Here is a 27,844-nt window from a genome sequence, read left to right as displayed (position 1 = left end):
AAGACCCTGTGATGATGTGATCTGTTTATGCTCTGTTAAGGACACGTACCGCCGCCGCCAGATGCAAAGGACAATCACCAGACAGATGTCCTTTGACCTCACCAAGCTGCTGGTGAGTGAAGACTGGTTTAGTGACATCAGCCCACAGACCATGAGGAGGCTTCTCAACATTGTTTCTATCACAGGTAAGAAATGAACTGTAAGGACAGTTTCTACCAAAGGAACAGGGCAACACAAACATACCATGGAGTCAGATTTAACAGGCCAGTAATCCTTTGTCCCTCCATTTTGACAGGCCGTCTATTGCGGGCCAATCATATCATCTTCAACTGGGACCGGCTGGCGTCATGGATCCACATGACAGAAGAGTGGCCGTACAGGACTTCATGGATCATCCTGTTTCTGGAGGAGACAGATGGAGTGTCTGACCAGGTCACTCTCAAGACCCTCTATGAGAGGTACAGGTTCAGCTTGAATAGTTAATCAGGAGTTTATTTCACAAGTTTTATCTCATATATTCCTCAAAAGGTATTTAATTAAATACAACATAAATTAGAAATTATATGAGTGAAGTTTAGTATCAGTTGTCACCTTTCAACACATTTATTTCTGGCTGTGAATTCCTAAAAAAAACCAAAATGGCTTTTAATATTGGAGACAAAATACTGATATATATACAGCTTTGACCAGCAGGTGGTGGTAGAAGATTTGGTTTTCAGCGTGAACCATATTGTTGCGCAGCAATGGCCGTGGAGTGTCTTAGTCATGGACATCTGCACAACGGTTTTAATCATATTAATGATAAAGTAAAATTAAAACAGGTTTTAATTCATGAAAAAGCACAAAACTCAAGCTAAAAGAACTAAACATCAACTGTTTGCCTGAGCAGGAAAAGAAAAGTCTCATATATCTGCCTGTGTAAACAACATGACTGCTCATGTCATTGTATGTCTGGGAACACGGATGCTTTTAGACGTGCTCACCAGAGACAAGAGCAAGAGAACCGTCAAAGACTCCAGTCTCTGGGTGCGGGTGCTGTTGTATATCAGTCACTGGCCTTTAAAGGTTGCACTCTGTCACAATACACTAGTGCATACAACTCCCGCGGCAGCGAGTTGTCATACACTGTTATTGTCAGCCTGTCAACCATCTAGATTCAGCAGAGGAGCCTCCATCCCCCATGTTCAAGGCAGAGCACTGCCTCATTAGACTAGGTTAACATTGCATGGCAAGCAAATATCAAATGCTATTACAGTATCGAAGAAGAATACTGTTCAACACGAGCCTAATACTGTTGTACATCTCTGCCTCAGAGATTAAAAAAGACACATCCATACCATTGAAGTATAGAAATTAAATACCTCTACACTGCAATGCTTAAGAAATGCTTAAGCCTATAGCCATTCATGTGATCATTCATGAGACCAGTTCTGTCTCATTTCTTTGTCTTCGTTCTCATTGGACATCTTTCCAAATGGCTGCTCTGTTCTGCAGTGGCCGTCGGAGAAACGTCCTTAATGATGATGACAGGAAGCCTCAAACAGGCTAAACACAGTGCCTTGCTTAGAGGCCTTATCTCTTGCACTAATCTGCCCCTGATAAGACTCTGCTTCTGTCTATGCATCTCGTTCCGTTGCTGTTTTCGATCTCTGTAATGTTTGCAACGCAGCATTCTGTGGTCTTCTCAGGCTCGCACTCCCTCTTCTTCCACCTTTCTGGTTGAGACAAGGATAGATACTCGTGGTTTTATCCTCTTTAAGAATGCGAAGATGTGCGTGCTCATTATATCCTGCATCTTAAATACTGTCTCTTTTAAATTATGGCCAATTTTCAAGCAAGTACACACACACACACGCACGTGCTCTGTTGGATTTCACCATTTTTAAAGAGCTGCACATCCCTTGAGCATTACTAAGTGACTATATTAGTGGTGAAGTGAATGCGGGGGTTAGTCAGCCCCTTATAGGTCAACTGTCACCCTACATCTCAGTCATAATGCAGCCGGGCTTCCTCTGCTTTTTTGTAAAGCTTGCTGCAGATAAGTAGGCCACAGCACACAGCACTAGATCAGCTATAAATCCCAGTATAGAAAAATAATTTGCAACAATTGATCCTTTTAAATCATGATCTTGGAACTGAGATTTTCAACACGGGTGTCCTTCAGAGTCAACAAATCTAAGAACTAAACTAATATGAAAATCTATGAAACACTCTCAAAGTGGACAAATAGCTGTTTTTAGCAAACTGTCTGGCAATGTTGGGGCATTAAATGCCATTGTTTGACACATCACAGAGAGAAATACATCCGACTAATTCCTGTAGCAGGAGTTGGCCAGTACAGCTCCTGCTAATCTGATGGAGAATGCATGTTAATAACCTTAACAATTTCCATCATTACCAATAAGACGGGGCAGCCTCGACTATTATGGCATGGTGGGGGGTGGGGGGGGGCAGGCATCTGTGTAACAAAGATAGAACTGTATGAAGGAGAAATTTACTGAAAGCTCAAATCTAAACAGCTTAAATGGTGCTCTCACAGCTGGTGTGAGGTGAGATTGTTAAGCCCTAAGGATTGAACTGGCAAAGAGAAACACTGAGTTTTTGGAGTTTTTGCTTGAGATACCTTTACAGACTTAATAACTACAGCTAACCCACGCTTTACATTGCTCTGAAACACCCCAGCCCTTTTCCTCAATTACCGGTACTGTTACTCAGTGACCTCAGAGTCTTTTTTAGTGGAAACTCTTCCAGAGATACAAAAAAGCCCATAAATGTTGTTCAAATCTAACCTCTTACAAAAAGCTCTTGTCACAACTGATATATTTTCCTGGTCTCTTTGGACCAGCATCTTTTTATTATTTATTCATCTGTTTGATATATTGGGACCAGTTGGTGATTGGGGCTGGGTTTCCTCCTTCAGAGGGTTTATTCCTGGACGCCCAGATCCTGTTTTTCAGCTTGAGATTAAAAAAAGTGTCACTGGTCCACCGAGCAGGTTCTGACATCTGGTGCCCTGCCTGTGCCAGGATGCCCCTGCCGCACTCAGTAGTGGGTTTCTGGCACTGCCACCTGGTTCTCCACACCCACACATAAATGGACACCACCAATGCTTGCCATGCGTTTCTGCACACACTGACACAAAGACGCGGCGAAGTAGGCGCAAGTTGTGAGGAAATTAAGCTGAAATACAAACATTAGTCTCACAAGAAGTGCGCACACTTCAGGTCACACAAAGAACCGGCACGTATGGTGAAAATGTAACACAAGCGCGCGCACACACCTTGCTCTCACGCCAGAGGAAGAACATATGTCACCCCAACTCCTCTGAGGATCAGTCTAATTAATCAGGCCTGGAGATGCAGGCTGCATTCAGCAAACACACATATGTGCACACAGACTCACACTTGTTTACAGAGTTGTGGAAGCAGAACAGAGAATTCGTTCAGGTAAAATGACAGTGTTTGTAAGTGTTTGTTTTCAACTGGGTTTTCCAACATTTGTGGCTAAAATCCATCTAAATATTACTTATTTTTATATGTGAGCATACTAAGAAACAGCTCTTCCTCTCCTTCCAGTTTTCAATCTGTTTGTTGTACCAACCCTCCATTTATCCACCAAACAATCTCCCTCTTAGAGATGAGACTAGAGCCAGGCACTTCCTGGACGCTTCAAAACTTTTTTTTCCTTGCTGATTGTGCTTTGAATGAATATGTAGCCTGGCAATTCAGCCCTAATTAGAGAGACTCTTATCCAAAGCAGCGAAACATTAATATGATGCTCTCTTCTCTCTTTCAGGATTACTTTAATTGGCACAATTATTGTAATTTGGTTGCAATTATGTGTCGGGATAAAAGTGCAGTTCCAAACCTCATGCGGGTGATTCCCTTTATGTGGAATCCTTTAATAAGCTTTTAAATGTCGTGCCGCAGAGAAAGGCAAGATCCCATTCTGCTCTTGAGATGAATACTTCTGAACTGCCTGAAGTCTTTATTCTTTGCTGTGTTGCCTTTTGTTCCTGTGAATTCCTGCTGCATTTATCGGACTGTCAGTCATCAATGTTTGAATATGGCTTTCTTCTGCCTCCCTGCTGGGGGCGCTTGTTGTTCCTGCATTCCTTTTTCCTCACGGTACACAGTCAATGACCAAGTAAAACCTATTTATTGAATAAATTGTTATAAAGTATGCTAACAAAACCTCACATAGTCCTAATTACTAATAATGACATGCTTAATGCTGCACGTATGGTCTGTGTCTTACATCGCATGGCTAGCTGACACTTTGTGCGTCTGACAGAGAGAGTGCACAACTGCTTTTATCTAATCAAGAGTCTGCAACGGTTGCTTAAAATAGGAGCTGCTCTGCGGTTAAATGTTGTCTGCGTGCAATCAGCAAAGGCAAGCAGAGTGAAGGTGAGTCAAGTAGGTACCCTTCAGGGGAAAGGGATAGAAGTGATGCAGCTCTCAGTGAAAGCAAACTGGACAGAAGGTCTAGAGATGCAGGATTGCATCAGGTGAAGAAGGAGCAACGTGAGGAGGGAACTATTACACAACATTCTTTGTTGGAAAATCTGTAAAGCGCTTCTTTTTCTAAACCCAGTGAGAGAGATTAGGTGTAAGTGGTCAGTATCAAATGAAATACACTGTTCCCTTCTGTGCACAAGTCACAAGCCTCAGCAGCACCTCTGACTGGTCCCCCACATTTTAGTCATGGATTCATCCATCAGTGACAGCAAGGTTGGATTAACCTTTCAGGAAGCCCATGGCTGAGAGGCAGACCTCCGCAGGACCCTCAAATCAGTGTTGTCGCATTAAACATTATCCCTGATTACTCTGAGGTGTCGCTGAAAATGTTCAAAGGTTAGAGGCTTTTTCTATAAATTGCTGCACTGGCAGCACAGGCTTGTGAGATGTTTGGCACTGACCTTTAAGTGGGCAATGAGATTTGTCACTCAGCTAATGCAGGAGCCGGGGGCACATTTGATAATTACACCACCACCCACATCCAGCACTGCCGTGAGCTTAACATCCCAGACCCAAAAATATGGCGGTCAGGCTCTTTATGGGATGTGCAGGTGTAGAAACCCAGTGAAAAGACAGACCGGAGGGCTTTTACAGCCAAGGCGTCTTACCGTTTTTTTCATATGTGGTCAGTCATTGTGGATACACCCAAAATAATGGAAGGATTTGTTGAGGCCTGACTGAGTTTCCATGGTCTGGATGACTTTTTTGATAGTGAGAGTGTTCGTGTGGTCTGGCCCACATATTAAAACCCCACCTTTTGGGTTTAGGGTTGAGTCATTCGTTCGTGTTGAGCGTATTGTTCCTATTAAGACTTAAAAGCAGAGCTATGGTCCAAGATGCTACTGAGACTGTGGAAACTTTTGGAGGAAAAAAAGCAATAATGCTAAAATTCTTGTATTCACACGAGCGAAATACGTCATCATCACATTGGAACAGTGGAGGTGGGACGATCTGTGGACATACTGGTGTGAATGTACTGGCAAACTGGGATTTCATGCTGAAACCTTGTATAGTTCAGTTAAGGTTTTGGGGTCTGGAACAAGGAGACTCCATTTCAGTTCTCCACATGAGTTTAATCAGCATTTCGGGGAACCACTGAACGTTCTAGGCCTGTCTCAACTGGAGACAGTTCCCTCTAAAACAGCTCAATTATTATTTTTTCAGCATCATGTGTTTTGTGTTAGCCGCTCGTCTCTGTGGTTTGATATGGGATACACGGGTCCAGTTTAGCACAAGAGAATTTTAATTATTGGAATAAAATCGGCCTTGGATGTATGCGTAAAACAGACACTGCCACAATTGTCAGTTGGCACTGCCAAATGATTGGAGCGGGGAGGCGGCGAGAAGAGAGCAGGCACACGCTGTCCACCTCAGATGATGGATTTGATTCAAATCAGGGAAATAAAACTGGATTTTAAGAAGAAAATAGCATTTAATCTAAAGTAAAAACAGATTTTAGTTTTCTTTGCCTTCGCGGTGGTGGAGGCTTTGGTGGGTTTCACTGTAATGATGCTGCTCTGCCGTCCACGCACCACTTTTCTAGGCTGTCTGCTGTTCTCCCAGAGAGGGCCTCACCGGGTTCATCCACAGACGCCGTGCCAGCAGCTCTGACATGACGCTGACCAGAAGAGGAATGTGCCTGATTTTAGTCTGGTTGTTGTTCTGGTCACACATTAAAACTCTTTAACTTTTCAAACACTGTGCGCACAAGGATTTGTCTTTTTCTGCAGACATCTGACTCTGTATTTGGGACCCTTTATGGAAATGTTTGGCATCTTGGTGCCTCCTTTGTAGATCGGTTGCGTCCATCATCCGCGAGCGCAGCAGACACCTTAAAGCAAAGTCAAGTGGCACATCTGTACTTAGTGCCCAAATAGCAAACAGAAATGATAGAGAGCAGAATTCTGGTCATTTCTATCACTTGCAGTGTGTGGGTGGTTGGGAGGAGAAGAAAGGCTCTGCTCCAGGCAGCCTTGGGACCTATTAGCATTTGGATAAGCTCAGAAAGCTCCTAATGGCTGCACCACACAGAAAGTGGTTGAGCCTAAGCGCCTGTACCACTGCTGCTATAAGCCGGGTCCTGTAAATGGAGCCATTGTGCAGGAACAGCTTTAGCTCACTTGTCCTCGCTCCGCTTGAAAGCAGCACCCTGGTTGTTCGTCAGCACTCCAACCTAAAAGCATCCATCTTGTCATTTGGCAACTGATTGCTGATAGCAGCGTCTTTGTTCCTTTTGTCTGTTCGCTGTGAAGATGACTAAGTTTGAAGTGATTTCTGTCAATTGCTTCATGCCAAGGCCAACAACTCATCCTTAGTTAACTCCAGAGGATGCCTTCTGAAGTAGTTAAACTGCAGTTGTCATTTAAGGGCTACCTCTGTTTCTCACACCATGCAGTTGAGGATGTTGGCATAACTTGCTCTAATGGTTTATCAAATGTTAGTTCTTCCGTGGAACAGTAGTTGTGCCTCTCTAGTCCTTTTTGGCCCTTCATAATTCTCCTTATAAGTCATTCAGACACTTGTGATCTTTAACAGTTCTCACAAGGCCAGCGTTGAAACGGGAGCTCGACTTTGTGCCATTATCTCAGACACGTCCGCCCAACCAGCTGGGACAGGACCCTTGACTCTCCTTTTTTCCCCCTCTTTCCATCTGTCTCAGTGTAAATCGGTGATAGATGACCTTGATTTCTTCACGGCAGCTCATGGTTGTGTTTGGAAGACGCAGCTCTTTTTGCTACGGTGTGTTTCTGATGCAGCACTGGTCATAACATCCCAGTATGGAAAGTCCTGGCTGCTTGCATCCTGTGATAGGTGGAAATGCAAAAGCACTGGATTCCTGTCTTTCAACTATTTAGTTTTTTTGTTTTTTTAAAAAAAAGTAGTTGTATATGCTGTTGCTTTGTGTAAAGGGGTTAAAAAGAAACAACAAGCAAAAAGTGAGATTCCGTAAAATGTCACGGCGGGTGTTTTGTAAGAGGAAGTGCTGTGTGCATGTGTGTGAGTCAGTGGCTCCTGTTGGTCTGTGTCTACAGGCCCACAAATAAACAGCAGTAAGTCAGCTGGCAACGGGGAAAAGTACAGGCTTCTTTCAGTCTGCATATGGGTTAATATAGTCCATGAGGAAAACAGTGAAACACGCCCACACTCATGGGCACAAACACACACCCCAGCACTGTCCAGGTGTACATGGTGCTGTTAACTTTTTTTTATTTTTATTTTGTGTCCACACTACGGCTGTTCACTGTGCTTGGGTTTGTGGTATGGGTGCATGCAGGTAACATCTGTGCCTTCAGAGGTCTTACTCATCCCCCACAGCAAGGGGGCACATGGGCAGGGTTCATCCGCGTGCCAACATGGAGCTTCCTTGACCTTTGGGGTCTTGTTAAAGGTTCTAATGGAAGGAACACTGAGAGGGCTTTGTCCACTGCAGCCCAGCTGTGGCTCAGTGTCGTCTGCTCACAGCCTGTTTCCGCACTTTATACACTGTGTGTATCTGTGACACTTGAATCCAGACAGTGACATTTGGATGGCTCACCTTGGCTGGTCTGTGGGAGTGTGGTTTTTAAGAAGAAATGGAACTTAGATGCAGTCATATCCTGTGTATTTGATCACTGATCTTAAAATTTCAGTTCCTTCTAGTCCTTCTAGAGCTGTGGCAAAATATCAGAGTCTACTGAGGTCAGTATCTTTGGACATATCATTATTTAAGGGACACCCCACCCCCTGTATGTCTTGGCAAAGTGGTTTAGATTTGGTTTAGAGATGTACCCACAAGGGCGCAGATTTGAGATTTGCAGCCGCAGATGTGTCCATCACCGACCATCTGTCTGGTAAAAATGTCCTTGAGCGAAGACTAGACCTCATTTCAGTTAAAAAAAAAAAAAACCCGTTCAGTGTCCTCTCTACTGTCTCTACTCATCAGTGAGCTAAAAAAATGGAACTGGGCTGATGACGCTCCACCCTGGGTTTGCTTTAGGTTAGTCAGTGGTTTTGTCAGGTGCTGACAGTCAACATCAGCTATCATGCTGTAGCAATAATCATCCTGGCAAGTCATTGAGAGGCCAGCCGGTGTTTACTCTCGAAAACAGATCGGAGTGGTGAAAAAACCCCCGAAACAAGCTCATCATCCGTATCATCAGGAAAACAGCAGTAGTCACAAACACACGTCTCCTGCATGGGACCAGGGTGGATGTGGACTCAACTGTAACTGGTTGGCCTAGAAAACTAACTCATTTCAAGCAAACCATGAAGGGTTTGGGTGACACATTACAGTGGAAAAGTGAGGAGGGGGAACCTCCCGTGCCTGCTGCTGGAGTTTACCCACTCATCTGATAAGAGCAGCACATTATAGTGATGAATAGCCAGTGTCAGAAGTCGGGCAGACTTTCATATTTTTTAGAGCTGCATGATGATCTTAATGAGATTGCTCCTGGTTGTTGGTTGTTGGTGTTTGGGTTTCCACAGCCACATGCTACTTTGTCCTCATTTATACTGTTGTTTTATTTTTATCAAGCACAGTCCAAATTGGATACACCAGTTTAAAGCAAATAATCCTCGCTACTTAACAATTCCTGTGCACTGATGACATAATATGACATTTTTTAACTTTTTAAACTGAACTGTGCTGCTGCTTTGCTGTGCAGCGTTTAGTGTGTCGGAGCTACATTTCTAAATATGGAGTATTCGGGGTTTGTCATAGCAAACTTGTAGCAGTTGTAGCGCATCATGACGTGCTTCCATTTGCTGCTTGCTAAATTACCCTGATTGTCATCTTCTCAGGTTTCCTCCTCTGCTTAGCGAAGATAACATCCCTCACTCTATCTGTCCTCAAACATCCCCCCTCTCACTATCTTGCCTTTTCTAAATCCAGTTATCTCTGCTCTCATGATGATGATGGTCGTTGCATATCTCTTCTATCTTAACAGAACTTCTTGCTATTTCCTCTGTTCCCTTTTCATCAGAATTCAATGGTTCATGTTTTCTACTGAGCCCATGTAGCCAGAATTTAGAGAAAACTGCCACGTTGATATATATAACCCACCTAAATATAGTGGGCTTTGAGTATACAACTAATGAAATCACAGTATAATAATGCACTATCGTTACATTTATTTTTCCTTTTCTTCTTAAGAATCTCCAAGAATATCCCGATGACCAAAGATGTGGAGCCACTGCTGGAGATTGATGGTGACATTCGGAGTTTTGAGATCTTCCTGTCCTCCAGGATGCCCGTCCTCACCGCCAGAGATGTGGAGATGTTTCTGCCATGCACTGTCAACCTGGACCCTAAACTCAGGGAGATCATAGCAGGTTCATAAACACACGTTTGTGCAGTCCGATGAACAAATCAAAGGGAAATGTAAACGATCACTATTCCAGCGAAGCGAAGAGTCATTGTAGCAAAACAGAATCGCTCCACTGAGCCCACAATAGCATTCAGAACATTCTTGAGTTCTGCTGTGGGGATTAACATTCTTCCAAATGATGTGACTCGATGGCCACATTGGCCTATTTTAACTTGTGTTACGCGGCTGTTTGTGTTCACTTTCACTCCCAGCTCATTTGGCAGCATCATTATTCATAACGTAGCAGCAGGGTCTTCTCTAACATCGCCCACCGCGTGGAACTTAGGAACCCACAGCTTGTTTCTCGTTTACAAATGGGCAAATATCAAGCAGCTTCCTGCTGCAGCACCGTGGTATCAAGGCAATATTTTCACCCTAGTTACTGCCTTCAGCACCGTTCAGTGACGTAATAAAGCATCGATATTAACCCCTAAGTGAACGGAGCTGTGTTTGACCGTGCGTCAGTGTCCATTCATCCTATACGGGAGTGTCAATGACGCCTAGTGTGAAGCTGCTGCATCACTGAATTATGAGACGGCAAAAAAACACACAAAGTCGCACACACACACAAAATCTGTTCCATTGAGTCATTAGTGCAAATGATCACGCAGACATTGACTCTGAGTGCAGGATCCACGTCCTCAAACTGTGTAGGTGTATACGGAGCAACGGAACATGTGTTTCATTGTTTGCGTTTGTGTGGGAGGGACTTTTCACCTCCCCGTGTCCCCATGGTGACCATTGATCAGACCCAGTCATTTTGCTCCTTCCTCTCCTGGTACTTGGATGCCTGTGTCCTGTGGCCAGCCGCCGCTCGGCTCCGTCAGTGATACCCGCCCATGGGCCTGACTCACATCATAAGGCCCCCATTGTGTTTGCCGGCTGGATCGGGTCGCTCTCAGCAAGTCATTCAGCAGCCACTTGTGTAACAAGGAGACATTCTGGTGCCTGCTTCGCTTTCTGCTACTTACTTTCTTGCCTGGACACAGAAATCCCTTCTCTGAAACGAACTTTGTCCGGGTTTAGTTCATTTATCTGTTGAAAATCTTGGCAATGTGCTTCTGATGATCATCACATTAGTTTCGGGCTGTCTGCTTTATCTACAGTGAATCAGCAAATTTACCTGTTTAGGATCAGTGCAGTTATAGAAATGTCAGGTAATTAGCGTGATCTGCTCACGGTGTCTCTGCTGTATTCAGATGTTTGATTGCCTTTTATTTTAGAGAAAAACAACATGTTTACAAGCAACCTCTTGTGAATTAACAAAGGTAGCTTGTGTAAACTGATTGTTCGATATGTATTTTATCTTAACTCTCCGAATATGATGAAATGAATGTAAATGGTTGGTGCGTGGGTGGATCTGAGGGAGCGTAGTCAAGTCGGGCTCATCTACATCGCGGATAAACACTCTTCTCGTCTTTCTCTCTTAGACGTGCGTGCAGCGAGGGAGCAAATAAACATGGGAGGGGTGACCTATCCCACATTGCCCTTGCAAGACGCCGGACCCCGTCCCCAGTCCATGTACAGCCAGGGCTCTGTGGCCTGCTCTCCCACTGTCGCCTTTGCCAGACCGCTGCCTCCTCAGCCGCACAGTTCCTACTTCAGTGGAATGACCGGCCCTCAGCACCCCTTCTACAACCGGGTGAGACAGGAAGTGGGCTTGTTCACTCTTATCAGTGAAGGGACGAACCAGATTCCCTCATGAAAACAACAACCAATCATTTTTGTTTTGTTTAGTTTGTGTATCTGAGCTCCTTTATGTTTTTCATTTGATTTTCCCTTCTTTTACCATCCCTAGCCTTATTTTCCCCAACATGTGTATCACCAACCAAGACATTACTCCCACCATGTCTTCTCATCTACCCGCCCTTCCATTAAACTATCTGGTCAGCCTAAGGACAGCACCAGTGGACTAGTAAGTAACAGACAGCGCTGGATATATCAGGTCCCTCACAGGACAATTACAGCTACAAATGTTGTAGCTCAAAACTGATATTGAAGCAACATTAACCCAAAGATCATTGTGTCAATTTGAACATCAAACATTATTTGATTTTTCCACCACGTTGTTTACACTGCCTCTCTCTGCAGCCTCTGCCATCCGGTGATAACGGTTCTTGAGATTTGAGACCAAAATAGACTAGATGCAGTTCTAAAGTCCGATTGCGCAACCCTTACTCCCCCTTCTGTGTCAATATCAGGGTGTTATTGTGGAGGATACCAGAGAAGTCCTCTCCTCCTCCCTCTCTGAAGCTGCTACGGTAACTTGTAGTTACAGTCGTGAGGCATCATTAACAGTGGTAGTTTCCCATGAAGTGTATTTAAAATGCATGCCTACATGTTTGACACCAGCACTGTAACACCCGGGAGGTGATAGGACAGACGTAGACTGCAGCTTTAACTGCATGTGATTAACGCCGGGGCTCAGAAGTGGGGCATTTTGATGATTTGTGCTCCACAAAGCCACTTATCAGGATACTGCCAGAGCGCTTTTGAAATCTACATGAGAGATTAAAATAAAGATTACCTTGGAATTTTCCTTTTCTTGTTTGCCTGCATTTTAGCGTCTGTATAATCTTCAGTCTTCCCTCATTTTCTTTAAACTCCCATCACCACCTTAGTGTAAATTACACTATCTATTCTTCATGTCTTCCCTCATACCTTTGTATCCCTTCCTTCCAAGCATACATTTCCATTTGGCTTCTACAGTATGTATGTATTAGCCGATCTTATCCCTTCCTTTGTTTCCATTTGATCTCTTTGTGTGGCGTTCACATCTGTGCGTTTTGCTGCAAATCTGTGAATATGTGCACACACACTCGCTCATTTAAGTCTTTGAGATGTGTAACAGGCTGAGCCCACTGTAATTGCTTAGCTGATATAAGTGTGGGTATGGATTCCTCGGGCTGTCGGGATTATCATCAGAGCAACTGTTGGGGCTGCGAATACACACACACACACACACACACACACACACACATACATACACAGACAATAAGCTCAACTCTGGAGGAGCTTATCTCCTTACCAAGACGCTTCCTCCCTCACAGAGCTCTGTTTCCTCTTCACCATCCTTCTGCCCAGCCCTGAGCTCAGCCCAGCTGTAATTACAGTCTTATCACACACATACATACTCACACACACAGACACTGGGAGGGTTCACACTAATATATGCAGACATTTATTCCTTCTCTCACATTCTTAGTATTGCAGTCTGATTTGTGGCGTCCTGTTGGAGGTGTTCTTACATTAGTACTTCTTTTGGTGTGGTGTGAGATGTCTTGTTATGATTAAGACTCTCTCTATCATGGAGGTTCCCTAAAGCAGCCGTTCTACCCTGGAAGACAGACGAGTGTCGGGCTCCGCTGCTGTCCTGTGACCTGATAATGAGTTCACTGGGTTTGTCTGCCTGTGCTCCTTTTCCTCCCCACAGGTCCTGCTCCTGGCTTCAATGTGCTCTTGTTTGTATTGTTTTCTGACATTTTGTCTGTTGCTTCCCTTTGTCTCCTTTTCAAGCATTTAAAGTCGCTGCCTTACAAATTGAAACAGGTACACCTTTAGTGACTATTTTAATGTCAGACCTCAACTAGCCAATCCTTGCGCTTCACTTCTAACACCTGCAAAGTAGCACCAAGCATGCTTTTAGAATAACTAGAATTAGCATGGAAAACTTCACATCCTGGAGTAGTTTAGTAAACTCACTAACATGGTCTCATTTTAGAGTAAATCCTCTACATCATAGTCCCCATGTGCCAAATCTCCATCCTCTTGGCCGCTACTACAGGTAGCTGGCGTCTACCATTGTGTGCTCTGTCGCATGAGCTGCTTATTTCATTGTTTAACAAGCACTCGTAGTCTCAAGCTCAGCTCCTCTCCAATGGAAGCTGAAACAAAACACAGGGCTTAGACTTAAGCTGTGTCTTAATGGTGCTAATAGCGGGAAGAGACAGCATTGGATCGAGTGATAGGAGAGAGAAATGTACCGTATTAATGGGGAAAACGGGAGGCAGAAGCCAAATTCCTGGGGATAGTTGCTGAATCACATGACAGAGACAGGTCTGTGCGGCTCCTGTACCACAAGGTGGCATATCGTCCTCGTGTGAGTCCTCAGTAATAGTCACATTGGGCCTGGCAGCTGCTGGGTTCCGACATTTTCCATGTGGCAACTCACAGACTCACTGACTCCCTCTCTTAAGTGATGTCTGCGCGGTTTTCATTCTTGTGTATACAGAGACAAAAAGAACAAGAGTAGGTAATGTCGTATTTAGATGGGTTGGCAGGTTTGTTTACTTTTACACTTACACTGTGTGACTGATGAAGAGAGTTACTGTGTGGGATTGTGGTTCTGCAGCTCTGGGTGTCTCACAGCAATGCTGCATGTCGGCTTCGCCAGGTAGCATTTCTGGTTTTACCTTAATTAGTGATGAACTGTTCAAAGAGATTAAAGGACATTAACTGTGCCCTTAATTGTTTTGAACATGTAGGTATTCAGTGCTCACCAGCATGCAGCTGAGCAGTTTAGTTTGCTCACCAAAGCACGCTGAAGAGGTTTATATTTTAACTGTCTGTGTGTGTTTAGATCCAGCCCGCCGTCCTGCTCAGCTCTATGAACACTGGTGCTGTTTGTGAGCTGGTCAAGCAGATAGATGGGATCGACAACACCATGCTGCCTCAGTACACCGCCATCATCAAGAAGGTAGGCCTGTTCATTCATAATCCAATGCTTGTCTCTCATAAACAGGCTTGTTCTCTTGCATTGCAGCAGCCATTTTTCCTCTCATTTTCCTGCGCAGGCTAACGTGAACGGTCGAGTGTTGTCGCAGTGCAACCTGGATGACCTGAAGAAAGAGATGGAGATGAACTTTGGTGACTGGCAGCTCTTTAGAAACATGGTGAGACTATTTCGGGGGCTATAGTGAAATAAGCAACCAGCTATATTTATATTTTGAGTGAATATCTGCAACTAACCTGTAGTGACATGTGTTCCTGGACCTTGTCACACTTGATTATTCAGAAAGGAGGCAAAGCAGAATTTTGTACGCGACCTAGTTTATTATGGTCGATAGCTCATATTCCCTATTTTACAGGCCGTATTGTGAGAATGGCACCAGTCAGTCAGCCAGGAGACCACTTGATTAAGTCAGGGCTGAAATCACTAACACGTGCCACTGGCTCTACTGCACTCTTAATACCAAACCAGTGTCCTGAGTTGCTTCTGTGTTTCTGGGGATTCAGCACAAAGCTCATGTAGGAGCAGCAGGAAAGTGCTGTGGTCTTACAACACTGTGGGTTAACCACCGTGGAGCTGCCAGGAGGCAGCCAGTAAACATCTGGTTTACTGACTGATCTGAGTTTGTTGTTGGAGAGGAGTGGACAACGCAATATTCTTAATCCAAAACCTCTTTCCCCCACTTCCAATGTTTTCACCAAGGTGATGGAGCAGCGGCACGCAGAGACTCAGGCCCTGCTACTGGATGAATCTCGAGCTGCTAGCGAGCAGGGCAGCGTCACACACCAAACAGAGCCCAAACGACGCTCGGCCGTCGTCCAGCAAGACGCGGCAGCGTTCAGCCTCAACCTCAGCTTTGAGGAGCTCAGCGGAGCCGGTCTGGAGGAGCCTCCGAGACCCAGCAGCAACTCGCAGTGGACGGTCAGCTTCCATCTCAACAGCTCTGTATAAATAAACCGCAACTGTTTGTGTGCATACGAAAATGATTATTTAAGAGTAAGGCCAGCCCCCATTTGGTGACTGCCAACTGCAGTGCTGTCACTCAATGTTGGTCCAACGCATAAAGTTTTAAAAATAGCAATTGTGTGGGAGTGCAATAACTGCAAATGCGATTTGCACAGTCGCACCACCTAAACTATCCCGAGCCCACAACTGAGCCAAGGCGTTGGTGACCTCCCTGGTTTCACATTAATGTGGTTTTTGAGAAGTGAAAACAGCAGCCAGAGAGAAAAAACCGCGCCGTACAGGATGCTTTTGAATATTGCAGAATTATAAATACACACGGGCACTCTGCTGCAAACAAAGGTGTCATGAGGCTGCCTGGTCTTGTAGCTTTCACTCCCATTTTGCAAACTCTGACACGAGCGCTCACGCGTCGGCAGCTGCCTCTGCTGCTGTATGTTCTCACTTTGTGTTCTGTTTTCAAAATATAAATCATGTGACATGTGACACAATCCTGGGTCTTTTGTCGAGTTGAGCTGAGTTTAATGCCTCGCCGTGGTTCTTTTTGTCCCTCATTCTGCGATTCTAACTTTTTTCCCGTCACCTAATCAGGTGGCAAATCTGAGGACGTCGAGCATGTCCAGCCTCAACTCTCAGGAATCCTCCAATGACATCTGCAGGCTGACTGACAAGCAGCAAGCGGAGTACCGCGACGCCTACAGAGAATACATCAGCCAGATGTCCCAGCTGGAGATGGCCGGCGGTGGGGCAGAGAGGCCTCACCCTGGACAGTTCGCCCAGGCCGGCAGCTCCGAGGACAAATCGGTGGGTGGACAGTCTTTTTATTTTTATTTTTCCAAGAAGCATTACTTCTGCATTTAGGCGATGAGACTTCCTGGTGAAGGTGTCACATCTGTTGCCGTTGCTAAGAAAGCTACTGTGTGTTTGAGATCAGGTACTCCGTCATCGCCGTTGGCCGTCTGTTGGTTGTCTGACAGCCACAGTGTGATGATGGAGGAGTGGGAGGTGTGTGCTAACGTTCTACCGTTATACACATCTCATGGCTTAGAAACACCAAATGTTCGTCTCTGCCTCATCTTGACCTCAGTCAGTCTTCCTCAGATGACATTCGGCACAGGTCGCTAGTCCATCGTAGCGCGTGACTGCAGTTTTAATATCACAAAGTCTAAAGGACGACTCAAGTTGGGCCCTAGATTGTTAAAACATCCACATTATAGGAACGTCCCAACAGAATAAAATGTTCCACTTGGTTTATGTTTAATGGGGATTTTGATATATTACTTTTGTGTATTTTATTAGTACCCAAAACTCTTGCAGACAAACCACAGTTTGATGAAAGGATGTATTTTTTTTGTTCCTCAATTTCACATTAAATTGTTATTTATGTTGGCACATAACGGATAGACAGAGAAGATGCAGCGCATTTCCATGTTTTTGTCAGTGAATCCTCTTTCCTTTTGTTAGGCCAAGGAGGGAGCCGACCAAGACAGCCGCAAATCCTTCACCAAGAGAGGCTCCAAGGCGGGTGACGTCACAGACTTCCCATCAGGGGCCGACAGTCAGCTCCTAGACACCATCAGTGAGGAGGATGAGAACCACAGCGCGTCCTGCAGGACCCCAGGCACCAAGAAGAAGGGAGCCGGGTCATTGTACCAAAAGCTGCCCAACGATGAAGACTCGGGCCCAGAAGAAGCCGACACCACCACTCCCCTCCTTCACAAAGAGGCTTCACGCTCAAGCTCCCAGCACGCCGGGCCTCTCACCAGGCCTGGCTTCCTCACCGAAATCAGCCTGGATAAGAAAGATTCGTCCGACTCGGGGATGCGCTCCAGCAACAGCTCGTCGGACCGCTCCTTGGAGGAGGCGGGAGGAGACGCCGAGAAAGGAGCCATGAAGCGCAGCTTGATGGAGCTGGAGCTGGAGGGCGTGGTGAAGAAGAGAGGCCTCCTCCCCAGCAGTCTGAGCGGCCTGCAGGACGCCACGGTGGCCCGCATGTCCATCTGCTCCGAAGCCCCGTCTGAAGTCAGCCTCGTGGCCAGCAGTCCCGAGGAAGGATGGACGCCCAGTGGCCTGGGCAACCTCAACAGCGGCAACGACAACACCGCCTTCAACGACAACGCCACCAACGACAACGCCGACATCGGCAACCGGCGACCGGAGCCCACCACGCCCTGCAGCACCAGCGTCTCACCGGTTATCGTCATCACTCCCGGCAGCACCGCCGCCAACACCACCACCGTCGCCTCCATCCACAACCAGAACCTGCGCTCCTTCAGCCTGGGAGATGAGAGCGAAAGCGTGCTCTGAGGAGGCTCATATAAGCTCTCGCTCTCCGTCTTCACACTCTTTGGTGTCAGAACAGTTGTGTGTATCGTTAGGGGGTGTCGTTGTGAATCCAGAGCGGTGGAAAGCTTGAATTTACCGATTTATGCACGTTGTGTTTGAAGAATATGGTGCTGTTGTAGTATTAGTGTGACTATTGATGGAAATGTTGCTGAAACTCTTTGTGTTTGGTGTAGAAACTCACTCGTGGATGTAAACTGGTGTCTGTGGTGCATGCTGTAGCCTCCAAGGTGATGATTGTTTCTCCAGTTTCGAATCCTTGTGTAATTGTGTGCTTTTTGTGCCGTGTGGTTTGTGGATTGTGAATTAACCTTGTGCATTTTTTTTCTTGTAGAAAAATCAGCTGTTTGACTAGTGCACGTGCGTTTCACTTGAAAAATAAACCTGGATGTTTCAACTGCTCGGCCTGAGTGTTTCATTTGACGGAAGAGGGACTAAAGGGACGCGCATTGACACCGTTTCTGTCCTCCGATAGATGGCGCACTCTCCACACAAACGCATTGCGGGGCCATTTGTTGGGACTCTCCGAAGCATCAACTGCTGAGAACAACAAGATCAGATAGGTGAATCTGGAAGGGTTCTAAATCATGTGAGGATTCGTATTCGTTGGTACGTCACAGCTCGGATTATTCTGCTCTTTTCTTGCTGACCTGATCTGTCATCCAGTCTGATGAAGTCCCCCATAAAACCGCCGGTGGAAGTTTGATAAACGTTTTGAGAAAATAAAATACCTCCATTGCTGTCAGCACAGTCAAAAACACCTCATTTCCCCCCCTTTTGGGTCTTAAAGCAGCCTGCAGTTTAAATGACCAGCCTGTCACGCTCAGTCATTTGATCCCATTTACTTTACGCAGCATGCGAGAAAGTTCAAGCGCAGTCAGTGCGCACTAAATAAGCTTTTTATGCAACCGTGTTTGCTTCGGGGAGGCGTTGACACCGTTTTAGTCTATTATGGGGTCACGGGGCAGCCCAGATAAGGATGGGACCTTGTTTTATGCGTCATGGCTTCACGCAACCCGTCGATTTCTACACAAGTCAAGATGGAAACCAAAACACCTCCATTCAAGTCCACTCCCCCCCAAATAACACATCCTTTTGAGCGCTTTTGATTTATTTTTGTATAAAAAAAAAAAGAAGGTACAATTTACATTACTTTTATAAAAAGTTTCAGCATAATTAAGTACAACATTACACTTTTGCAGAAGTTTCAGTTTTCTGCAACTATACAAGATAAACTCCCGAGAAGAGTTCACACCGTTTCATTCGTTTTTCATTCGTTTTTTTTTTTAAACAACGTCCAGTCCTTCATGTGCCAACAACTCTGACAAGACAAGACTAAATTTTTTTTCTTCCGTTTCTGTACAGTAACTAAACAAGTTTCTATTCGCGTCCCCGCGAAAAAGCGGAGACCTTCGAAGGAGGGGGGGGGTGAAGGGTGATAATCCTTGTGACAATAATCTCGTTTTTTTCCCCCCTCCCACTGTCGGGAATATAAAGCGCCTTCCATTTCCAGAAAGGACCCACAAATAAAACAATTCTTAAGTTAAATAATAAGTGTCCAAACAGAAAACACATCACATAAGATTGTCCCATAATTAGCGAAAGTCTTTTGATTTGAGCGTCAGGAGGGGGGAAAAAAGGAAAAATGATCCAGGCCTGGAGGACAAGAGACTGGAGAGGTGACGGTGAAGGGAAAAGTCCTGCTCCTCAGGTCCTGTGTGTGTTGTTTTTGCGTCTTGACCAAACACCTGCAAAAGATTGAGAAAGAGAGGCGTGTTTAGAAAATGCAAACAGGGCAGAGATCCGGACAGACTGGCGCCAGGGAGGAAGCCACAGTTTTTAACATTTAACCAAACACTCCCAATACTAAGCAAACCCTGCGCTCCAGATGTACACACACATTCCCAGAAGTAGGGACTCACACACACTTTTCGCACAACTTCAGCCTACAATCTGGGGAAGAATCAGCGTAATTGCAGCTCAGCTGGCGCCTGCCCACTTCTTGTACCAATTATGTGCAGACATCGTAGTAGCGGTAATCCAAACAGCCATTATTTTCCTGTTGCAGATGCTCTTCATTACAGACACGAGATGTCCAGAGTACAACCCTGCGCGTCTGCTGCTCGCAGTCAGTCAAACTAGCCCGGGGCGAGTTTGATCCACCACCACAAAAAAATAATAATCCCAACGCAAAAATTGAGATATATCTTAATCTGGATTATTTCTCTGACACGGACACTTCTGGTCAACTCGAAATGACACCAGGGTGTTTTGTTTTTTTTAAATTTCTCTCACAATTCTTTTTTCGAGCTGCTTAAATTGTGACCAAAATCGAATTCTGGTCGGGCCAGTTGCCTTATCCGTAGCAGTGCTGTGGTGCGTTCATGTACGGATACAAACAAGACGCACTGAGGCCATTAACAGCAGCGAGGGACGAGAAACGCGCATTACTGAGGCGACAAATGTGTCGGTCAGCGGTAATTCTGGCCCATTCTGCTCCGGCAGACTGGCGGACAGGCTGTCGCGGAGCCTGGGAGACATGAGCACAGCCTACTTACCGCTTTAACGATGTAGAGTCCGGCTGTCATCTGTCATCAGTTCTGACGGCAACTCCGGGGACTGAAAACAAACAAGCGGACCAAATGTTAATTCTCTACGCAGGAGCAGAACGGAGGTTTAACGCGCACAGACGGCGCTGGGACGCGTTTCTCTGCACAATAGAAACAGAAGAAACGTGCCATTTTCTTCACCAATAGGCCATTTTGCGCGACTTGACACATAATCTCGAGGCGCAGACTGCGCGCACAGATGGGGAAATTCGCCTCATATGGTTCATCAAAACATCGGCCTAATCAAGGTGTTCGGGGGGGTCGAATTACCTGTAATGACAAAATGCTGATATCTGTGTTGAGGGTGGTCAGAGGGGTCCTGGACGGAGTCTGCCCCGGCCGCGTCGGGTGATGCAGGCGGCTGTTGAGCGCTACGCTGGAGTCCAGCGCGATCTGCAGGTCCAGGATGTAGTCGATGACATGCTGCAGGATTTCCATCTTGCTGACGTTCTTGTTCTGCGGGATGCTGGGCACCAGCTCCTTCAGCTTGGAGTAGCAGTCGTTCATGTTGTACAGCAGGCTGAGCGGGTCATCCACCGGGGTCTTGCTCCGAGAGATTCCCAAGGAGTGCTCTGAGAAATTCGCGTTGTTTTTCCGGAAGGACCGCACAGGGCTTATTGCTTTCATTTTGTCAGAAGCGGAGAGAGCCGAGACGGTTCCTGTGTGAGTCGATGAGCTCGTTTCTTTAAAGTCTTGATTTTGCCAGACGACCAGCGATCAAACTGGATTACCGAGCTGTCATTGTGGTTTATATAGGAAGCAGGCTGGGCATACGAGGCAGGAGGGCTCATCGTGCTAATTGGTCAGGAAAGACACGTCACTCACCCTTTCTTTGGACTTCCATTGGCTCCCTGTTCGTATGCCCCGCCCCTCCGACATCACGTTACCGGTGGCAACGCATTCTGGAGGCGGAACCCAGAGGACGCTTCGCAGCTCCGGTGGGCAATTTGGAAAATTAAGTCCTTACCTGTTTCTGATCAAGAAAATTAATGATTCGCGAGGCTGTTATTTGAGCACAAAGTGTGAGCACGCGGTATTAATTCTGCCAGCACCTGTAAAATGTGTAGAAATTGACAGAAACCCAACTGGAAACACGACGAAAACACAAAGGTTCCGGCACAATAACGATTATTGTACATTAAAAATGATGTCTGGTCATAGAGGACTGGCCGCGCACATTGTAGGAATATTTTCTTTCCATTTCTAGTTGCTGGTTGAGGTGATATCTGCGAATTCGCGGGTGTGGAGCGGTGACAATGATGAAAATGATGATGACAGGTAGCACATCAGGCGCGTCTGATGAACCCTAATTCACTCCAGCCCGGCCCGGTGTGAGGGTTCTTCTTAAACTGAGGGTCTAAGAAAACGCTTCTGCAAACTGAAACCTGGCGCCACGAAACGAGTCGATGGGGAGAGTAGCCCATGGCGCGCAGAGAACGTGAGGAAAAGGGGAGGCCGAGCTGATTAATACTCTGAAATCTGACAGAAGTTTGTCGCACCTGTAGTTTGTGTCTGTTGTCAGCACTGGCGCGGAGCGCGGACAATGGGGTTCGGCCCGTTTCTTGTCTATAACAGGTAGTATAACGGTATATCATCGCGGTTTTTATTGCTTTGATGTGATTGCTTTATCAGCACAGTTTCTCCAGCAAAGCCCCCGCGTCATTGTGCGCTCAGCTGATGGACTCATGGCCAACAATGCGCTTTTAGATCGTGAGAAGGTGATTAGTGGCACTTTATTTTCCCGAATGACCCATTTGTTTTAAGGACGTACACGGTTCAGTCCTCAGCTGGAGGTGGGACTTTGTTCGATGCTGCACTAATTGCCCCCGAGGGCAGATATGAACTCTTGTGATCCCCCCCCTGCGCAATTCTATGTTGTTTTAGAATCAAATTCAAAATGAATTGAATTAAAGAATAGTTAATGTAATGTTACGCTTTTCTCTTTTGTCAATTCAGATTCAACAAAGTGAATAAAACCCTGCGCCCAAGTGGTCGTCCTGGACAAACCAGAGGCAGTTTGGAGAGAGCGCGCAGCCTGGTGCAGGTAGGATCTCCTTCCGCGGATCATTTAGGACACGGTAGAACCGCGGCGAGCTACCATCAGTACCATTAACGATTTGTATTCAGCATGATATTCGGCGAAAATTATAGGCAAGTGCCATCTGTCTGCCTTTACGCACGGCTGGTACGGGCATGGACACCGGTTTTTGTTGGACCTCCTTTTTTTATTTTTGCATTTCTAATACAGCCTGAAACTCCCGCAGCACGTGTCCACATCTGTGCAGTCGCCTTTTCCCATTTTCTCCGCGTCTCCGCTTCGCTCCCGCAGCTGAGAACATCACGCACGGCGTCCCTGACTGATGCCTGACAGGCGCGTGAGGAATCTGGCGCAAGAACACGTCGCTGCAACTTCGCGCGAGCCTCCGAGGGCAGCATCCACATCCTCCTCCTCATCCTCCTCTTCCTCTTCTTCTCTCCTTTCTCCCCTCTCGCGCTGTCTTTGGAACAGACTCTCTGGCGCCGGCGCCGTGACGTCACCCATTCACAGTAGCCTTCTAGCCAGTCCTCGCGGCGCCGCTCAGACGGTTTCCATGGACACGGGGTTTCGCGTTGGTCATGAGAAGCGGCTCTCAGCTGATGGGACCGAACCGGAGTTTTGGGTCTTGTTTTCTTCGGTCTGGGTCACATTCTCTCGACTATTATGGATCTAAAATGGAACCGCTTCTGTTTCAGCTTCGTTAAGAAAACCGACTGAAAAAAAAACCCTTTACGTAACAAAAACATGGGCCATTTTCTGTTATGGAAACTGTAGTTGTTTTGGTTCGTCACTTATCAGCTCGGTAATAATCGTTTTATCTTTAAAGGGTCTAAATGTAAATGTGTGCTTCAAAAATAAACTCGTAAAATTGCCAAGAAAGTTATTAGCTTCAATATTTTCATTTTTGGATGTTTCCAAACCTACTGAATCACGCGTTCGTAACAGATGAAACGGGTCTTTACTACCAGCCACCCACCCGCATTTAAGGGGGGAAAAAGACGTTTTTGATCAAACAAGCTTTTCACTCAGCCCACGCACAAGCACGGAGACACGGGTCATTTTTGAAGTTCTTCTAAAGTTTCTTTTACTCCACCGAGACTCAAAGACATTCCTCAGTCGCAGCGGAGGTCACCAACCTATTAGTTTGGGTTCAGGAGATAAGGTTCAGAAAACAAAGCGGAGCAGCCAGCCGGGAGAGGAGCCCTGGAGCCCCGGCGTCGGACTGTCTGCGCTCCGCTCGGCTCAGTCATCCTCCTCGCTGTCCCAATAATCATATCTTTGAACAAACAGTTGACCTGAATGTATTTTTGACATCAATATATTTGTTTATGCGCGTGATTGTGGATAGTAACAACCAAATAAATGCAAATATTTTCTGTGATTTCAGTTAAGCGGCCAAAATAAACAACCCCACAGTTACCTACGGTTACACTAATTCGTCGAAGATAACAGAAAATGGAATTCTATTTTTTTTTAAATTCAAAACGTTATTCTAGGTTTCTTTTATAATTTAATGTTTATTTCTCATGCCTGTACAAACCGCACATTTAAAGCTGCTGTAAAACTCTGAATTCCGCTGGTTTCACACTCCGAGTTACTCCGAGACGCAACCAGCGGGGTCCGTAAACGCATCTCTGTCCTCCAGCGTTCCTGAAGTGGCCCTGTCGCTGCTCTGCCACGTGCCTGTCGCGTGCAGGACAGTTGCAAGGATTCTTGTAGCGGCGTCGACCCCCGGGTGGGCGTGGCCTCCGCCCCTCTCCCCACTCTAACCAGCCAGGATGTGGAGCTGAACTGGGACCTGGTGCCTTTCTTGACGTTTGTGTCCGATATTAAATGGTTTTACAACAACCAAATCCATGTTTTTATTATTATTTTTACCCCAGAATTGCCACTGGCAGGCTGTTCTGATTGCCTGTTTCATTTAATCTTTTAATTGTCACTCAGAGTGCATTAAACACCGCATTTGCATTAAATGTCTTATCGTTTCCTTTCAGCCATCCCCTGAACGCCTCACCAGATAGATTAATTTACAGCACCAGGCTACATAACATCCAATCCATGTGCACTATATATGGGTTCACCTTCTTTTATCAGAGATATTAAGATTTTAAACTTGTAAATTCTGAAATAACAATTAACAAATCACTTATGGATAAATATAAGATAAATAGCCTAAAGCAAACTTTGTTCTTTTAGAGAGGGGGAAAAAAAAGACATTTAGGTAGAAGTCAGCCCAGATTAAACCCACTTTGGTCCTGACTAAAAATAAAACATCGGCTGTCCTTCTCACTGTCCTCGTCCTACATGTCTTTACTGTCTCCTGCGGTCCACACGGGATTCTCTTTGCTCTCTCAGCAACGGCCTTCGAGACCTGGCTGCATTGCAACGTGAGAGGCTGCTGCGGGCGCGCAGACAGGCAGGGAGCACTGGGAAACGTGGATGGATGGGAGATATGAGGAGGCCAGATTGGAGACAAAAGCAGCCATGCTGCCCGAGTGGCTGGTTGTGGAGTGGCCACTCCAGGCGTCCCTGGAGGCCGGTCCTCCAGTGCCCCGCGCACAGCTGGCCGCACGAATCCTGACAGCAAAGGTCGACAACTGAGGTATTGGAACATAAATTATGCTATAACTTGTAGCGACAAGGCGTATGACTAACGCCTACAGCCGATTCTTAGACAGTCCCCTGTTTTGCCCGGTACTGGAGCGCTCAGAATCGTTTGGCCAGCTTGACAGCCACCAACGATTTGGCACTGGAAAAAGTTGGCTACAGTTTAACTTTATGGGCAATATTGCCCATTGGCATCAAATCACACGTTAACGTTGCCGTGTCGCCCACCTATCAGTGCACCACAGCTGTCACCGGAGCTAGCAGGCTGTACCCTGTAATCTGATAGGCATATCCGCATACCTCCGGTTTCAGACGGGGGGCCTGACAGTGCGGTTTCTAAATGAACGCGCTGTCAGAAGATGCCAGTTGTAATCAGATTTTTGCAGCGTGGAGAACAGAGATTACTGGATGTCTCTGCATTTATTCTGATTTAGCGTCAGTTAGCATACTTCGTATTTCCTACGACTACAGGGCGATAAAAAAGTAAGCTATATCGTGGTTTTCATGCGTGTTACAAAGTGAATGTATAAATGGGGACCAGACTCCAGAGGTGTCGGCATGAAGAACATTTACTGATTTCTGAAGTCCGCAATGTTCACCTGATTCAAATAGGAGCCCCGGGGTAAATCGACGGCGGCAGCGTTGTTTCATTGCCGTTGTGCACGCCATTAGCTTCCTCTATTCCAGGGGGAATTGAAAATGTCTGTGAGACGTGAAACTAACTTCTGATACCACGTTAGCCAAACGGTTCTTGGATTCGGTGGTAACGCGCTTCTGTCTGAGTCTCTCTTGGCCTTTGTAGCATTATTGGACATGGATTTTGCTAATGCTAAGTGCTAATTTTATCCGAAGCTCCCATTATCAAGTCCATTGGAGTCCAAGTCCATCACTGCTAATTTTGTGTCTCATAGCCATTTTCGCCACAATTGGGCAAACTTTTAACCGTTTGCTCTTTCTTTTGCTCTTTCTTCAATGTTTCGATGTATTTTAAGGGATTTTGGGACTTTGTTTTTAAGGGATTTTAGGATTTTTGTTGTTAAATTTTCCTAGGCTTCTCTCTCTCTCTCTTTTTACAGTAGCTGCTGCTTGAAAAGTTACAGGAACTCATCCTACTGGTCAAAAAACAGTTTACCAGCTAGTTAGCATTTACCGCCAATGCTGCTGATGCTATATTATTGTAACTTGGACAGACCAAAGTGGGAACATAAAAGGTCAACACTTTGGAGGGAGCAGAGGTCCGTTTCCTTCTGCTGTATATCTCGTTCTCGCAGCAGAAGCCACTTCCTTATAACCCCGAACCACCTGACCGCAGTCGGTTCTCTGTTACTCAATCTTTGTGTATTTATACAACACAGGAGGAAGAGAGAGTTAATGTAGGAAACACGGTCTCCTCCCATTCCGGGCCCGTCCGTTGCTTCATCCTGCTGGTCTTTACCAACCGGGCCTGTGTTGTCTCTGAGTGATGCGTCTGGTGGTTGGACAAGCGGCGCTGCAGCCTCGTTCCAGTGCACGTCTGCACTGACGCGGGCCTTGCGGAACACATATTTCCAAATCTGTTTGAATAACATAAAAGGAAATACCAGCCTTTGATGTCTGACTATTAATAGTGGCGGTCACAATCCTAATGTGCCGCGAGAGTACCTGTCCCTGCAGCCCTGTGGTTTCTTTGCACGTGCATGTTCTCGTGCATTCATTTGCAGCCCCTTCCCCGCCGTGCTTGTGCAAATCAGTACTCGTGCTGCATCTCTTATCTCCGCTTCTTCAGAAATGGCTGGAAGAGCCGCTGAAGATGTCTCACGCCCCCCCCACCCGTAAGCACGTTGAAGTGGTCAGGTGGATCACCAAGAGCCAGTGCGTTTAAATGATCACAACCACAAAGGTTCTCACGGCCCATAATCCTCTTTGGCTCTTATCTGCGGCCCCTCCTCACCCGTCACCCATCTCATCGGCTCACGGTGGATCAGGCCGAGCAGCAGAGACTTTCTCATGCCTTTCTCCCTTGGCGCGCCTCCTTTCTATCTCCTTTCGTCTGTCTCGCGCCACCATGGCTGTCCGCCATCCTGCTCTGTTTTTGTTTTTTTTTCTCGTCTTTGCTTCATATCTTCCTCTCTCACTTTTCCCGCTCGGCCTTCCTTCGTTCCCGCCAAGGGCGTCCCGGCCTTTAAAGGCCCTCTTCGCCCTTTGACTAACAAAAGCTGAGTCACTTCTTAAATGAAGAGCAGGGTCTTTGAGCAACGCTCGCTAAGCCCCATTTGAAGAGACTCATTCCCTTATCAACAATGGCTCCGTCCCTGCACGGGGACGCCGATCAAACGCGAGGCGCTTCATTAAAGATTGGGGGCCGCTAAGCTGCAGCGGGAGAGAAAGTGCATTTGAATAACTTTCCTCAGCTGAGGCATCTTTACATCTTTGTGATGTAATGACACTAAATCCTTTTAAAAAGAAGAACTACCCTGGTTCAGATCGGCCTCTCTCGGCCAGCCCGGGTTAATGTGGCTTTCCGCTTCCATATCGGCCAAATGAATCAACTTTTAAAGGCTGTTAGCTTTATTAAAAACATCCCGGAGGGAGCGGTTATGGCCGGCGGATGTGTCGCACTTAGCTTTAGATTACTGAGACTTATTGGAGTAACAAGCTAATGGAATTAAGGTGCTGGATTTCATGCACCGTTGCCAAGATTCGGCATTAAA

At 46.1% G+C, this 27,844-nt stretch overlaps 2 protein-coding genes and 2 long non-coding RNA genes across 12 annotated transcripts in view; 2 read left to right on the top strand and 2 right to left on the bottom strand.

Moving 5' to 3' along the window:
- The window catches only part of kidins220a (kinase D-interacting substrate 220a), a 31,363-nt gene extending 13,061 nt beyond the window's left edge, over window positions 1-18,302 (top strand). The window contains exons 22-33 of one of the 6 annotated variants that reach the window (XM_029827595.1): window positions 41-185; window positions 296-458; window positions 9,652-9,830; window positions 11,296-11,507; window positions 11,664-11,780; window positions 12,067-12,126; window positions 13,382-13,414; window positions 14,445-14,561; window positions 14,659-14,757; window positions 15,297-15,515; window positions 16,149-16,361; window positions 17,022-18,302. In XM_029827595.1, the coding sequence (XP_029683455.1) occupies window positions 41-185; window positions 296-458; window positions 9,652-9,830; window positions 11,296-11,507; window positions 11,664-11,780; window positions 12,067-12,126; window positions 13,382-13,414; window positions 14,445-14,561; window positions 14,659-14,757; window positions 15,297-15,515; window positions 16,149-16,361; window positions 17,022-17,864 (2,400 nt within the window). In that variant the 3' untranslated portion in view covers window positions 17,865-18,302. The remainder of the gene's footprint in view (window positions 1-40; window positions 186-295; window positions 459-9,651; window positions 9,831-11,295; window positions 11,508-11,663; window positions 11,781-12,066; window positions 12,127-13,381; window positions 13,415-14,444; window positions 14,562-14,658; window positions 14,758-15,296; window positions 15,516-16,148; window positions 16,362-17,021) is intronic. The other 5 variants (XM_029827598.1, XM_029827603.1, XM_029827601.1 and 2 more) reach the window with 5 other exon arrangements.
- Window positions 18,303-18,993: 691 nt separating this feature from the next.
- On the bottom strand, window positions 18,994-21,261 carry id2a (inhibitor of DNA binding 2a). The gene is made up of 3 exons (XM_003962486.3): window positions 20,780-21,261; window positions 20,459-20,519; window positions 18,994-19,648 (listed from the first exon to the last, which is right to left on the bottom strand). Exons 1-2 carry the CDS (start codon window positions 21,134-21,136, stop codon window positions 20,463-20,465), a joined length of 414 nt encoding a protein of 137 aa, XP_003962535.1. The 5' UTR covers window positions 21,137-21,261; the 3' UTR covers window positions 18,994-19,648; window positions 20,459-20,462.
- A 533-nt stretch (window positions 21,262-21,794) lies between these two features.
- Window positions 21,795-24,400, top strand: LOC105418395 (uncharacterized). Of its 4 annotated transcripts, none has more exons than XR_003886182.1 (4): window positions 21,795-22,084; window positions 22,142-22,227; window positions 22,466-22,553; window positions 24,193-24,400. It is a non-coding gene; the product is annotated as an uncharacterized lncRNA (long non-coding RNA). The 4 variants fall into 4 exon arrangements; XR_003886180.1 differs by lacking the exon at window positions 24,193-24,400 and adding an exon at window positions 22,774-23,426 and having other exon boundaries at window positions 22,156-22,227; XR_965627.2 differs by having other exon boundaries at window positions 21,796-22,084; window positions 22,156-22,227.
- Window positions 23,434-24,233, bottom strand: LOC115247136 (uncharacterized). The gene is made up of 2 exons (XR_003886183.1): window positions 24,093-24,233; window positions 23,434-23,823 (listed from the first exon to the last, which is right to left on the bottom strand). It is a non-coding gene; the product is annotated as an uncharacterized lncRNA (long non-coding RNA).
- Window positions 24,401-27,844: the final 3,444 nt, after the last annotated feature.

Source organism: Takifugu rubripes, chromosome 2 (assembly GCF_901000725.2).
Source record: "Takifugu rubripes chromosome 2, fTakRub1.2, whole genome shotgun sequence".
NCBI lineage: Eukaryota > Metazoa > Chordata > Actinopteri > Tetraodontiformes > Tetraodontidae > Takifugu > Takifugu rubripes.
This window is presented reverse-complemented; position numbering and strand designations above follow the sequence as displayed.

Excerpts from the sequence above, each read along its gene's own strand:
- id2a (XM_003962486.3), bottom strand. The coding sequence starts at position 21,136 with ATGAAAGCAATAAGCCCTGTGCGGTCCTTCCGGAAAAACAACGCGAAT. Across the intron at positions 20,520-20,779 it reads TCAGCATTTTGTCATTACAG|TCCCCGGAGTTGCCGTCAGA; the intron begins GTAATTCGACCC and ends GTTTGTTTTCAG.